The 11,524-nt window shown below is 42.0% G+C and overlaps 1 protein-coding gene across 2 annotated transcripts in view; it reads right to left on the minus strand.

Annotated features, from left to right (window-relative positions):
- LOC115612531 (tropomodulin-2) overlaps window positions 1-11,524 on the minus strand; it is a 34,633-nt gene extending 23,109 nt beyond the window's left edge. The window contains exons 1-2 of one of the 2 annotated variants that reach the window (XM_030496839.1): window positions 11,425-11,524; window positions 875-1,083 (exon numbers count right to left, since the gene is read on the minus strand). In XM_030496839.1, the coding sequence (XP_030352699.1) occupies window positions 875-1,000 (126 nt within the window). In that variant the 5' untranslated portion in view covers window positions 1,001-1,083; window positions 11,425-11,524. Of the gene's footprint in view, window positions 1-874; window positions 1,084-11,062; window positions 11,282-11,424 lie in introns of those variants that run through there. The other variant, XM_030496838.1, reaches the window with a different exon arrangement.

Consider the following 11,524-nt stretch of genomic DNA (forward strand, 5'->3'; position numbering starts at 1 on the left):
CATGGCCTGTTTTGTTTGTTTGGTTGGTTGGTTTAATGTGTCTCCATTTGAGATGCCAGAAAATGGTATTTGAAAATACCAGAAAATGCACTGTAAAAGTGGTAATAGCGAGGGAAGCGACAACATGGAGGGAGAGAACAGTAAAGCCCAACCCTTAATTTCCAGGTAAATTTGTGCTATAGAACTAGGAGCTATAAATCTATTGTGTTTTTTCAAATGTATTTTGTTTCCAGAGTGAAATCCTTTTCAAACTCCTACCTTTGGTTTTGGGGTAGGTACAGTCAGAATTCCCATCCAGCACACTTGTGACTGTAACCTCATTATTGTGGGACCAAGTGGTTCCTAGGCCAGAAATCTTTAAATTCTTTGTGAGAGTCTCCAAATACCCATATTATCCTTGCTCTCTAGAAAATGTCAGCTGTGTAGCTGAACCTTATTTTTCTTAATCATGCCTAAATATATTCCCTTCAGCTAGAACTATCAGTGCTGAATGACACTGTCAACAAATTTCAGAAGTTCAAAAGATCTGATCTTCACAGACACACGTTATGTTTGTTTGTTTATTGCTGTGCTCATAAATAGCAGCCATAAAAAGCTTTTCATCATGCTGCAGTGCACAAACATGATTAAAGATTTAGATTGCAGACAAGCTCATGTCTAAACAGACAAGGGGTAGAGAAAGGGCACAGTGACTTGTACAAAAGCAAGTAGCACATCACAGCAGGAATAAACCTGAAATGTCCCTAGATGAGCTGCTCCTACTTTAGGGTACGCTGCCTCTAGTGTAACAGAATACTAATATAAAATGCTGCAGTCTGTGGCATTAATAAAAGGCAGCTTTTGAGCTATGAATCCCCTGGTCACCATCACTAACCTCAGGATCAAGGTCATCGAGAACGTGCTCTAGCTGTTTCAGTTCATCCTCTGAGAGTTTGCTGAGTATTTCATCTTCATTGATATTCTTATATTTCTCCAACTCTTTTCGGAAGGGCAGAGACATGGCTCCTGCTGCACTGCTTGACTGGTGCTGCTTGCCAAGATTTCAACCATCCAGGAGTACTGAGCTTCTTGCGGCTTCACTCACTGTTAACAATAAAGCATTATGAGGATCTCCATTTAGCTGATAGAGTCCTAAAAAGCCCACATGCTGAGAGTCACATTTACACTTTATTAATGAAAACAAAGCAGCGAGATGTCCTGGCTCAGCAGAGGGAGTGTGGGAAGCACTGGGGCTGCCTGTGCAGCAGTAGCCAAGAAACAGCAAGGAGGGGTACAATATACTTGGGAACCTCACGGGTGCAGCAGCAAAGAGAAGCTTTGAGACATAGGTAAGAAAAAACATTAGGAGCTCATCCTTTTCCATAGAGATAAATCTGTTTAATTTGCTTAGAAACAGCAGAATCTACTTGTTCTTTTGGCTAAAGGCAGAGAAAAGTGGTAGAGTCACAGAGAACAGTCCAACGCTGACAAACAAGAAACAAAACGATATGCGTTGTGGTGTTCTATCTTATCCCAGCTTTGCTGATGGCTGAAAGCTTGCCCACATCACCTTGGCTGGCTTTTTGGTACATTCCGGTTACCTAAGCAGCTGTAAAGCATGCTGCCTGGTAGTCTTATTTAAAATGTTTGGCTACAAATGATAGCACTTATCATCCAAATAATTCTTGCAGTGAGGATATGCTACTTATAACTTAAAAAATCATCTGTAAAGTAGTCTGCACCATGGGGCACTTGCAGGCATTCAAAACAGTGTCATGAAAAAATATGGACTTGGTATTTCACAAACTCTTTAAGTCTTAAAACATGAATGTGGTTCCTTGTTAGATGATTCCAACTGTTCAGTAACAAGAAAGTATCATTTTCATGGCCACAGTAGTCACTACGATATCATTTGTCATTATGAAGAACTCTGTCTTTAGCTGCTTTTTTGTCCTGTCCAGAACCAATTCTAGAGCCAGAATCTGCTTATAAATGGAGTGAAAGAGAATTAATTTATGATCAGGAACAGCATTTGCTGGGGACTTTAGCTGTGCTCCAGGCCCTCCCAAGTCTCCCCATTTCCCACTCCAGGACCAGAGCTCTCTGAATTACACAGCCAGCTGTGCAGTTTTACAGGTGAGTTTTTGCATTCACAAATTTCAAAGCTATGGTTGATACGGTAAACAGCCAACTGGCACCTACAGCTGGATTATGTATGAACCCAAACTCTGATTTCCTTTGGCCAAGTCATTAGTTGTCATAAACTAAAAACATCCATGTGGGTTATGTTGTTCTTCGTATGAGCTGGAAGCCAGATATTTATTTTGCTTCTATTCAAAATCCAAATGAAAATGTTACATTTACTTAGAGTTTCACTATTAAGATACTAAACATTAAAACATATCTAAGTTTTCTATCTATCAAAAAGACTAGAAATCAGAAATCTGCAGAAAGGGAAGAGAATAATTAGTAGAATTACAAACTTGAAAGATCTGGAATTCTATGAATACTGCAAGGCATGATAAGCCTTGACTTGAAACACATAAACATCCTATTCCAAGAAAAAGCATTATTTCCCCTATACACTCTCATTTTTTTCCTTATTACTGCTCTATTTGCCCGTTTTTATAGCATGATATTACTATCAAACCATTCCAAATGTCATGGTAGAATTCAACTGTTCTTTAAATTGTGAGTTAATTTTAGGAAGTTAGTCAGCATCTGATGTTTCACAAAGTTACAGCCATTGTGAAAAATTCTTATATTATCAAGATTCTATCATATGTGATGTGCGTGAGAGAGATTTTGGCAACAAAAAAGTCCAAAAGAGCTTATGGTTTTGTGCACTTGGTGCTTAAAGAGAACATTAGTTCTACATATGTTTAATTGATACAACTGTTATCAAAACTACTTGTTAAATAATGAAAGCATTTTATTTAAAAGCGATAAGTATATTTGTTTAAACTGTAAAAACAAATTCAGCTGCAGTACATTTCTGTACTAAGGCGCCAGGCGCCTTCTCTAAGTTTCTTTGCATAAACTCATTAAAAATGTAACATCTCAGCCAGCAGTCATTAACTGGGCTGAAAACTTTCTTTGAGGGGATTACAGCTTTTTAAAACTATTTAATAGTTTAAATGGTTATTTTATTAGAGTTTAATCTCATCCCTGGAAAAGAAGGAAATGTAATCACAAGGTTAGGTTAATTAAATAGTGTTGGAAAAGTAACTAGTAAGAATACATCACAGTTTCCCTGGCTGAGGTTCAGCACTTCCATTGTGCAGAATGCCTAGTGCCGGTACCTCTCCCCCAGCTGTATGGCATTGCACGATTCCCATCCAGGAACACAGCTGGGAGTTGTTTTACTGAGATCAGCGAGACCACGTGTGTAATGGCTTTTGTGGAAAGGTCTGCAAAGTTGAATCCAGGTGCTAATGGGTAATTACTGCAGAACCTGATTTGTGTGCACCAGACATTTCTGGTTTCTTTGTGAACTACATCTGTGTTTAGCCATAAAGGGAAATGTGCCGGAGGATGCTTTTCAACAACTGACGGTTTTCAGTATCGTAACTGTTTCCTTTTAATTATTAGGAAGAGAAGGTATTTGACCATGTGCAGCAAGGACACCCAAAGAGAAATACAAACCCAGGTATTAAGGATGTATCAGTCTAACTTCCCTCATGGCATGAAGTACTATGTTGGACAGCCCTTGTTAGATTAGCGGTGCATGGAAGAGCTTGAAACCATGCTTTTCTTGCACACATATATTTGCAACAGAAATTCCCTTGATATTTTCCCTTTCACAACTGAATCCTACTCTCCTGTGACTGAACAAAAGCAGAAGACACTTACAGAATTTCTTTGTCCACAATCCCTGTAAGTTGTAAAGCTTTTGTGGAGCTTGCACCCTGCTGTACAGGCTAGTGAAAGCTCTGGTGAAGTGCCTGTCGTTCACGTCCTGGCTTTATGCTCTCTATTGACCTTTCACCACAATCACATTATGGGAAGCCAAGGGAATGAGATAAATGTGACAATTCAGCATAATTCAGTCTGGGAAGGAAATGCTTAAGCCTTGAGTTCCCACACTTTAGAAATTGTTGTCTAAAGTGATGATTATGATCTCCACCTTCCTAACTGGATTTCATACTGTTAATTATGTATACGTAAACAAGACCATATCCTGTCTGTGCTGCTACTTATTGTGGTTTGACTTTACTGAGTGTGCACATACTGTTTACTTTTTACAGATTATATCCACTTGATTTTCTTTGTTATGGTTACTGTATGAAAACTTTCATCTGTTAAAAAGCAATCCAAACTAACCAACAGCTCCTAGCAAGTGTTGTTTTGAGTGTACAAAAGCAGATCAGTGTCAAACAGTAGAAAGATGTTCAATGTAATCACAGAGGTGATATGCTGTTGAATGTTACACTGCATCTGGGACACCGAGGGAAGCAGAATGAGGGACCATGGGTATGACTGTGGAGCTCCCCTTCAAACTTACCAGGAAAAGTGAACAAGGAGAGTAAGGAATGAAGAAGCACAAACCCCATTTGGCTTTTTCCCTTTAGTTTCAACACGGAGTGTCACAGTTTACCATAGGCTCCAACACGCACTGCTGCACAACAAAGCATGCTGCTAGATGCCCAACAGGTGAGATCTATGCTGATTCATACTGCAGGTACCGTGAGGGGCAGCATCTCTGCTAACCATGTGCTACTTTTAAATCTTTGTGGAGCATCGATATTTCGCAGTGAGCTTCAAAGAATCCACTGCTATATTTTTTTATCTTTGATTCCTTGTAAAGAAAGAAATACATACTTCTGTTTTATTTGGGGCAGCTTTTTCACCCATGCCTGTCAACATCAGGAGTCAAAATATGTTTTCAAAGACAAAAAGGGTGTCATTAGTCAGCCTGTGTAAAATCAGTATTGCTCTATGTAGTCAACACCTGCTGTGATGTAACTCTTCTATATTTTGCTGTTTTCCATAAGTACTTTTTGGTTATAATCCTTATACACTACTGAAAGGGTTTGCTAGAGTAGCTAGGCTGTAGTTTCCGCTGATACCATAATACTGTTGTAATTTTCTCCTGCTGATACTGATACTTCTTTCTGAGAGGGAATCAGTCCTCTGCTGAATTAATGTTAGATGTCAGAGAGGTCCCACCTGCATTTGCCTGGATTGCTTGAGAAGTGTTGGAACAACCTGAACTGTAGAGCCTTCTATGGACCAGAAGCTACAAAGGCACATCAGGTCACTCACACCGTCTAAAACACAGACTATATACCTAGAAAAACATAATGTCTGTGGGGTCCTGTAGCAATGAGAATCCTGTGATACAGATGATGTGGATTTCTAGCTTTTGATAGTGTGTACAAGCTAAGAATGAAGCTGCATGGCAATGTGCATTTATGATGTAAAATGCCATGGGCTGAATGGGAAATAATCCATGAGAGTTCTTTGCATCTTCATAGAAAAAAAAATCTTTTTTTCATAATCAGATTTGAGAAGTTGTTTTCACTTTTCCAAATCACAGCAACTGATGTTCAGAAAGGAAATTCTGATACACGATCTATTTCAAACTATCTCTGTATCAACAGTGCTGGATATTTGTGTTTTGAAAAATAGTTGTGAAACTGATCTGTAAACATGGAAAAACTCTTCCCTTTCTTTAAATATTCTGAAGTAGATAAACATGAAAATAAGAAACAGGCAGAATAAATCCCAAGTTAAATTGATACTGGACCAAATAAATAGGATTGGGGCCGTTATGATTAAGAGCAGTGTTTGTGCAATACAAGCAGATGCTCAGTAGAAGGAGGGTGATTGTCCCGCACCATCCAGGCAATGGAATGCTCCCACCAATACAGTTAATCCAGTGCTTGACAAGGGACCTCTCTGCTGTCCGGGAACTGCTATGAAAAATAAAGCTGGGCTGTTGAAAGCTCAAACTTAAAACAGAAGAGAGAAATACTTCATTATTTGATAAATAAATAAGGTTCGTTTTTTGTTTTTATACTTTAAAAGCAAGACCAATATGTGCTTTCTGACTATGAACATATGGGAGATGTATACCTAGAGATCATGTTTTGTGGTTCAAAATTTCCTCTTGGTTTTGAGCTAGGGAGGTTCATAAATCTCAGGAAAGCTAGAGAGGATGCACTGGGGCAAGCACAGCACAGAAGTATGATAAGAATGTACAGTGAAGCATTATGAAACTGATTTTTTTGTGAGTATAATGAAAATGGTATTAGCTACAGGTCCTGATGTAGATAGAGACAGTAGACATGTGAAAGAAACTCACGTAGGTAGAAAGTGGGAGAGAGATGCGTAGAAAAGGATTTTTGTCTTCTAGAATCTACCGACTTTTTTGCCTGTTTCCCCCCAAAAAAACTCTGAAGAACTCATTCATAAGGAGCACTGAACTGCTCTGGTTTGGTCACCTTTTCTAACCCTTTCCATCCAAGACACAGCACGATCACTTGGTGGATCAAAGCAAATAACCTGTTTAAGGATTTGTAGAACCAGGTCCTTCGAGAGGGTGTCTCGGAGGACCACACTTAGCTGCACATGGCACGTGGCAGTCGGGCCTGGCACCGAGCAGGTAATGATGTGAACAAACCTCTTCTATTCCCAAGACCCATTTGCCATCCTTTGTCATACTGTAGCAAAGAATCCCTAAAAATCCATGTGTATTTGAAACTGGTTTTTTCCAGGGCTAATGTAGGGTTATTTCATCATATTCCGTTCCTAGCAACTGGTTTAGTCCCATATAGACACTGTTAAATAATTAATATGTTGTCCTAACATTAGACTAGGCCTGAACCTTGAGGATAATCATCAGCAATCAGAAACTCCATAATTTGATGAGCCCTTCTGAACCTTGGTAATGCTCACACCACTCTGTAGTTTACATTACAGTTGGCTTCTTTACTGAGGGATTGACAACTCCTATGCAAATAAAATGCAAGACATCAATTCACTTTAATGGGAGTTCAGTCATGCCCTTTATAAGAAAATAACTGTTATGTATATTGCAAAATTATCCATATGAATGTACTGTTATTTATAGCAGATATAAAGAGAATAGCACCCTTTGATTCAGACAACATGAAAGATTTTTCACTGGTGATTGAAGATGAAACATTAATGCTTCTTCCACTGATGCAGAATAAAGTTATATAATAACTAATTTCTGACTGTTTCCAAGATAACATTAGGGGTATTATACATAACCATTCAAAATATGAAACTAAGTCTTGGGAAGGAAGTAGATGTCTTCACAATGCCTGATGAATTTATAACCTGTTTCTGGGTATCATCATATATTTGGATCATAACCACTAGAATTGTTTCCATACAAAAGTTATGACTAATTATACAGTGACCATATGATGATTTAAGCCAGTCTTACTTAAAGCTACCTTTAAATCCCTCAGTTCCCACCTGCAGGAAGAGGATGACAGAACAAACCTAAGTGTTACAGATGTTAGTGGGATTGTGTGTGGCATTCTGACACTCCAGTGAGGCATCCAAGTATTGGAAATGGAAAAGACTAAAGAGACCTGCCCATCTGTTGTGTTTCCTGCAGGGAGAGACTCCCCCTCACTTTTAGATGGGTAAAGTTTAATTCTAAAGCAATGAAGAAACCATCTTCTATTTCTGCTCATTGCAACTGGTAACCTTGTGGAACTGGAAGGTATGTTTCTTCCATCTTTAGAACTTAAGTGATTCTTTGAAAATCCATGCAAGGTTAATTAGCTTTTCTAAAATAAAAACATAACATAGCTACTCTCTGAAACTGAGGCTGGTGTGAAGTGCTAGGCTGAAAATCCTTGAGAGCAGAGTCTTTTTATACAGAAAATAGGCTATGAAATGGCAGATCCACCCACAATTCGTCATCTCTAAGCTTTAGCTCTGACATGAACAGAAACACCCAGTGCTGAGCTGTACCACTGGAAGAAAAGAGCCCCATCATTTTCTGTGGGGTGCCAATGACATTTTAACCTCTTTTGATAACCACCAGACTGTGCAGGTTTGATTCTGCTGTAGTCAGGTGCTGACTCACCTTGGACAAGAGGTTGCACCTCCTCAAGTGAGCACCACCCCAGAGCATACATGGTCCCAGTCTTATGACACAGTAGCCCATGGCTCTGTGGTCCCTAGGTGAACACAGATAAATCAGCTCCTACATCATGCACGTTACAGGGATAGCTGTGACACTTACAAGATGGTGTCTCCATCCTGTTCAGTTTCCCAGATTTTGTGTTGTGTAAAGAATGGAACCAATTGTTGTGGTGCCTTAAACACCATCAGCCACACAAGAACCTCCCCACTTCACTGTCCTGTCAGAGGAAATGCCTTGTTTGAGGTCAAACAAAAAGTCTGTGGCATGACAAGGAACTGAATCATCTTCCAAGTATCAAGTGTTGGACCACTTTTCCTTTGGCCATGGGTCCCTTCTTCCATGGACAATCTTGTTCATTTAAGTGCATCTTTTAAATGAACAATATACACCAAGCGAAAACACAGCAGAGAGAGATCCAAAGGCAAAGAGCACATACTACCGATTGCAGAACTATGATCCTTAATAATGATCACTGATGGGTAACTTCTAAAAACACCTCTTTTTGCACCTTTTGTAAGCTTTTTTTTCTCCTTACGATGTACAGAGACATCATAACTACCTACATTTTTTGCATTTTAGCTGTAAACCAAAGCCAGAAACTATCTGTGATGTGTCCATCCTCATAGCTGAAACAGTAAACAGGAGAAGGAAATGTCCGTGGAAACAGACTTTCTATTTTCACATAGAAATAGATCAGACCAGCTCTGGAAAAGACAACCCTAGGTTTGTTTTTCATATGTTGGAAACATCAATAGGAAAAAGGACACTGGGTAACACTAACAAAAGCAGTGTTCCACCTGTGCTGCCAACAGACAGCACACGGTGTGCTACCTTTTTGTCACTGCTGTTCTCAGATTTCCCTGCTTTAGAACAGCAGATGGACCTTCAGCTGCTCCTTGAAATAACCCTAGTAAAGAAGGATGTAAAAAAATAAGTTTACAGATTTCTGCAGCACCAAATAATGATGATCAAGCTCCACTGTTGAACAGAAGCCACTGCTGCACTTGTGTGTTATGGCCAGTGAACAGAACATACACATTCACCCCAGTGTTCACCTACCATGTGCAAATACCTGTAGTTATGGGATGCTGCTCCGTGCCTCTCAATGCCAAACCCTGCTCAGCTACTACAGACTCCGTCAAAGGGATACTCAGTCACAGGAAGACACCAAACTATGAGATTCAATAACTTAGGAATGCTACAAGAAAACCCTAGAGCAGATTAATAACAGCAGAAATGCATAAACATTACTGTCCAGAAGTAGTAAAACACTGGAAATAATAATAATTTGGGGAAGGAAGGAAAGCCACGCAGCGAGAGACTGAAGCGTGCCATTCTGAACAAAATTATTTAGGCTGTCAAGATGAGAGAGGCTACTGGCTAAGTTCAGACAAATCCAGCCAAGCTAGGTGGATGGGAGAAATGATGGATATGGAACTCGGGTTGGCAAAGTCACTAAAATGACTCACGTAACCTTCATTTTTTACATAGTGGTAAAAATTTAAATATATCTAGTGGAAGGCAGTTAAAAGCACACAGCACCACAGCAAAGACAGTCTGTTAGATGGCAAATGGGTGCAGAATAACACAGGAAAGATTGTAATATCATTAGTATAATTCAGCGAGACACCTTACACAGCCCCAGATTTGAGTTCACACTTTAATAACTGTATCGCTTGCAAGGCACTCAAGAATGCGATGCCTGCGGTATTAGGCCAATTGGTCCCAGGAGTTTCTTTCCCATTACATGTTCCTACCTCCAGAATCGGAGGGCAGAACAGAGAAGTTCAAGGACAATATCTGAGAATAATCAGTTAAGGAAAAGCTTTCATATGATAAGAAATTTAAAGACTGCACTGATTTACTACAAATACGCAACATAATAACTTACTGAAGACTTCCTCTACTAAACGTTTTCAGAAGCATAGATCTACAGAGTGTATCATTCATGGTATAAAAATATTATCACCTCTTCCAATTATTTTTAAATTGCTCTTTGATACTGATACATTTCTGGACTTGTTTCACCATTAATGATGTTACAATACAGGATTTTAGTTATGTTTCTCCTAAGTGCAGGGTGGTCACATGAGTATAACCTGTTCTCATTTATTTTTCAGTGTTATATCCTCAGATTTCTCTACATGTTTCTCATTGGTCAACTGTGGATTTTTACTCTGGTAAAAGAAATTCCCCCAAAGCTTCCATCAAAGCAAACCCTCTCCAATTAGCAGAGGGCCACCCTGGTAATTTTGTAATCAGATGACAAAATAGAGCATTTGTGATATCTGATGCCGATGTGCAGGTTTTGAGGACGCATTTTATCCATCAAGAGCTTGGAAATGCTACTAAATGTTACTAAATCTGCATCCTGTGTCTGAACCTGTCACTAGTACATTTACTCTGCTCTACGGCAGCAGAGCGTATCTGCCCGCCCGCCATCCATCCTGCCGTGTTCCTGACGTACAAAAGGCGTGAGAGCTCCGGCACAGCTCATCTTCATCTACAAAAATACCTTCCTCCCGTATTTTATTAAATTGCTGCATCTGATTTCTGTCATTTAACGCCTGACATAAAGCATGCGAGCACGTCCAAATACATCCAGCAGCGATCCCTGGGAAAACGCGCTATTAAAAACAATAGGCAGGAGGGGAAGGGCGCTCCGCACACCGCGGGAGCCCCGGACGCGCCGCGGCCGCCCGGGCGAGCCCCGCCGCTTTTCACACACCGAGGGTGATGCCCAGCGGCTCTGCCGCCGGGACGCGCTGGGCTGGGGTCGAGCCGCGCCGCGCGGGGGATGCTCCGCGCAGGGGATGCTCCGCCGCACGCCGCCGCCCCTCCCGCTCCGCACCGCACCACGGTGCGCGGAGCCCCGCGGAGCCTCCGCCCGCCTGTGGCCCACGGGGGATTCCGCGGGGCACGCCCGGTCCCGTCCCCGTCCCGCCGCCTTACCCCGCCGTGGGGCCGGCCCTCGCCGGCAGCTGCCTGCGCGCCCCTCCGCACCCGAGCGCAGCGCCGCCCGCCGCCTGCGCACCCCTCCGCGCCCCGAGCCGGGCGCCGGCGGCGGCAGGTGGGTGCCCGGCGCGGCGGCTGCGCACCGCGGGCCCTGTCCTGCCGGGCACGCTGGGACTCGTAGTCCGGCAGCCGCCGCGGGGTCCGCGGGCAGCGGCGGCAGCAGCGCGGCAAGCCCCAGCCAGCACCTCTCAACAGCATCCCTCCTGCCCGCACCTGAGAAGTCACCCCGGGTCCCCTGTCCTCCCGCACCCCTTTCCCTGTCTTTCTGTCCCAAGCCTGCGGGTGAAGCCACACCTAACCTGCATCCAGACCACGTTTATTCCCCCTCGCCTTTGGCATGATGCAGCCTCAGCCTCACGCCTCCCTTGTGCCCCCTCTATATGGAAACCATGAAAACGC

The sequence above is a fragment of the Strigops habroptila genome, chromosome 9 (assembly GCF_004027225.2).
Source record: "Strigops habroptila isolate Jane chromosome 9, bStrHab1.2.pri, whole genome shotgun sequence".
Classification (NCBI taxonomy): domain Eukaryota; kingdom Metazoa; phylum Chordata; class Aves; order Psittaciformes; family Psittacidae; genus Strigops; species Strigops habroptila.